At 42.1% G+C, this 3,509-nt stretch overlaps 1 protein-coding gene and 1 non-coding gene across 2 annotated transcripts; one reads left to right on the top strand and one right to left on the bottom strand.

The window, feature by feature from the left end:
- Nucleotides 1-961: 961 nt before the first annotated feature.
- Nucleotides 962-1,068, bottom strand: LOC113702585 (small nucleolar RNA R71). Its single transcript, XR_003451221.1, has one exon. It is a non-coding gene; the product is annotated as a small nucleolar RNA R71 (small nucleolar RNA).
- A 660-nt stretch (nt 1,069-1,728) lies between these two features.
- Nucleotides 1,729-2,589, top strand: LOC113700909 (uncharacterized). Its single transcript, XM_027221336.1, has one exon. It carries the CDS (start codon nt 1,729-1,731, stop codon nt 2,587-2,589), a length of 861 nt encoding a protein of 286 aa, XP_027077137.1.
- The last annotated feature ends 920 nt before the right edge of the window (nt 2,590-3,509 follow it).

Genomic DNA, 3,509 nt, shown 5'->3' on the forward strand with positions numbered 1-3,509 from the left:
TCTGAAGTGTACCCTTGGCTAGAGCTCTCACAATTATTTCTTTTAATTAATTATTTTCTGCATTTAATTTATTTAGTTAGCATTTAATCTTGAAAACCCCCATTTGTCTTGACTCAGAGGGAAATAAATTTCTCTCCAATCCCTGAGGAGACGACCCTACTTGCCACTGTCTGCTAACTAGTGAATTTAGTCAGATAATTAATTTGGGTATATCAGATTAAGCAAACTCTTCGTGAATAGGGTGAATCAAGTAACTCATTGCACACCTAGAGTCTCTACTCCAGTACCTAAAATTGATTATTGACTACTTTTGGTGGTAGTTAGGTTTTATTTATTATTATTGCACAGGTTTAGCACCTGTCAATTTTTTATGCCGTTGTTGGGGACTGGCGTTTGAAATATTTATTTCTTTTTTAATTCAATTTTGTTTTGGTATTTTTACTAGTTTATGCCTCGTTCTTCTATCACAGGTGAATTGATATATGACCCTGAGATTGAGAAGGCAGCACGTAGGCGAAAGCATGAGACTAGGAGACGAAAAGAAGGGCAATCATCTACTGCAAACGAGTCAGTAGAGGACGAATATAGTATGGCAAACAACCAAACACTAAGGGAGTTAGTTGCCCGGGAATTGACTCACCAGCCCTTGTGCATCACATTCCCAACTTTGGCTGAGAATACCGCCTTCGAGCTGAAGTCGGGGTTGATCCACCTCTTACCCTCGTTCCATGGTCTCTCTGGTGAAAAACCCCACAAACACGTCAAGGAATTCGAAATGGTTTGCTCGAGTATGAAACCTCCTAGGATTATTGAAGAGCAAATTAGATTAAGAGCATTCCCTTTCTCTCTCAAGTATACAGCTAAAGATTGGTTATACTACTTACCCGCAGGTAGTATTACCTCATGGGCACAGTTGAAAAAGAAGTTTTTAGAAAAAATTTTCCCTGCATCCCGGGCTGCGAGTTTGAGGAAGAAAATATGCAGTATTAAACAGTATCTCGGGGAGTCCTTATATGACTATTGGGAAAGGTTCAATAAGTTGTGCACTAGATGCCCGCATCATCAAATTAGTGAACAACTGCTGATCCAGTACTTCTATGAAGGGCTCCAGTCCACTGACAGGAGTATCATTGACTCTACGAGTAGAGGAGCACTAGCAAACAAGACACCAAAGGAAGCGTGGGAGCTTATCGAAGTCATGGCAGAAAACTCTCAGAAGTAACCGTTAGAGCAACCCCACCCGTAGAGTCAACGAGGTAGAGATTTCATCCATACAGTAGCAACTGTTAGAGTTAACGTCGGTTGTTAGGCAATTAGCCCTGGAGAATACGCAGCAAGCGAAAGTATGTGGAATCTGTACAAGCATGGACCACTATACAAACACATGTCCCCTTTTGTAAGAGGATGGGGCGGAACAGGTAAACATGGCCGGAGGCGTGCCCGTACCCTGCAGGCAGTATGACCTGTACTCCAACACGTACAACCCCGGTTGGAGAGATCATCCCAATTTCAGTTATGGGAACAGGTCACAAAATTCATTTTCAAATCGTCCACCAGAATTTCATCAACCATGGCAACCAAACCCTCAACCTTCATCCTCCAACTCAGGAAGCTCTTTGGAGGATATTGTCAAGAGTCTGGCCACGACTACCACTCAACTCCAGCAAGAGACTAGACAGCTCCAGCAAGAGACTAGATCCTTGGTCACGTGCGCAGTTCCAGTAGGATATGGAGACTCAAATGAGCCAAATGGCAATTGCCATTAATCGCCTGGAGTCCCACATTTATAGCAAATTGTCATCACAACCCGAGGTAAATCCCAAGAATGTAAGTGCTATGACACTGAGGAGTGGCAAGAAAGTGGAGGGACCTAAAGAAAGTTCGAAAAGTAAAAGTGAGGAGGAGATAGAAAAGGAGATTGAAGAGAAAGGATGCATTCGCGAGAACCCTAAGGTAACATTCACTCCTCCACCCCCTATTAAATCTAATTTACCTCCTTTTTTTTGCAGGTTGGAAAAGACAAAGAAAGTAGAGAAGGAAAAAGAACTTTTGGATGTGTTCCGAAAAGTGGAGATCAACATCCCCTTATTGGATGCAATCAATCAGATACCAAAGTACGCCAAATTTTTGAAAGATTTGTGCACCCACAAAAGGAAGTTACGGGATGATGAAAGAGTGGCGGTGGGAGAAAATGTGTCAACTATACTCCAAAGGAAACTCCCACCAAAGTGTGGGGATCCAAGTATGTTCACAATTCCTTATAAAATAGGAGGTACCCCAATTAGGAAAGCGATGTTGGATTTAGGGGTGTCAATAAATGTAATGCCTAAGACTATTTATGGGTCTTTTAATGTTGGGCCATTAAAAGGCACGGACATTATAATCCAACTAGCAGACCGTACCAATGTTTATCTAGAGGGGTTGGTTGAAAATGTCTTGGTACAGGTCAACGAGTTAGTTTTTCCCGCAGATTTTTATGTCCTAGATATGGGGGATGAAAGGTCATTAAATCTATCGCCTCTTTTGTTAGGTAGACCATTTTTAAGCAATGTTAGGACAAAAATAGATGTGAATGAGGGTACTTTGTAAATGGAGTTTGATGGTGAAATTGTAAATTTCAATATTTTTTATGCGATGAAATACTCTGAGAAATCTAACTCTGTTTTTGATTTGAGTGTTATTGACCCTCTTGTACAGGAAACATTTGAACTGGATGGGGAGGACGCGTTGGAAGTGGCTTTGGCGAAGTATCTTGAGTTGGGAGCAACTCTCAGTGTGGAAATAAGTGATGAGTTGTATCATGCGGTTGAAGCACTCCACTCACTTCCACCAATTTCCTCAAGGTATGAGATCCCTTCTGTATTTGTACCTGAAACTCAGACGAAATTGTTGTCTTCTGTTGTGCAGGCATCTGAACTGGAGGTTAAACCCCTCCCAAAGCACTTGAAGTATGCATTTCTTGGGGACAAGTAGACACTACCGGTGATAATATCTGCACACCTGTCATCTAGCCCAGAAGACAACTTGGTTCGTCTTCTTCGAGATCATAAGCAGGCGATTGGGTGGAGTATAGCAGACATCAAAGGAATTAGCCCGTCATTATGCATGGACCGGATACGGCTTGAGGATGATGGAAAATCTGTAAGACAGACGCAGCAGAGATTGAACCCACTAATGATGGAAGTGGTAAAGAAGGAGATACTTAAACTCCTGGAAGTGAGAATCATCTTCACCATCTCAGACAGTCCATGAGTGAATCCAATTCAAGTAGTCCCGAAAAAAGCGGGAGTAATGATAGAAGAGAATCAAGAAGGTGAGATGGTCCCAGTGAGAAAACCCACAGGATGACACCAGTGCATCGACTACCGACGTTTGAATGCAGTGACAAAAAATGATCACTTCCCTCTCCCATTTATTGATCAGATGATAGAAAGGTTGGCTAGTCGTGTTTACTATTATTTTCTTGATGGCTTTTCAGGATACTTTCAAATCGCGATAGCACCGGAGGA

This window comes from Coffea arabica, chromosome 7e, assembly GCF_036785885.1.
Source record: "Coffea arabica cultivar ET-39 chromosome 7e, Coffea Arabica ET-39 HiFi, whole genome shotgun sequence".
Lineage (NCBI taxonomy): Eukaryota > Viridiplantae > Streptophyta > Magnoliopsida > Gentianales > Rubiaceae > Coffea > Coffea arabica.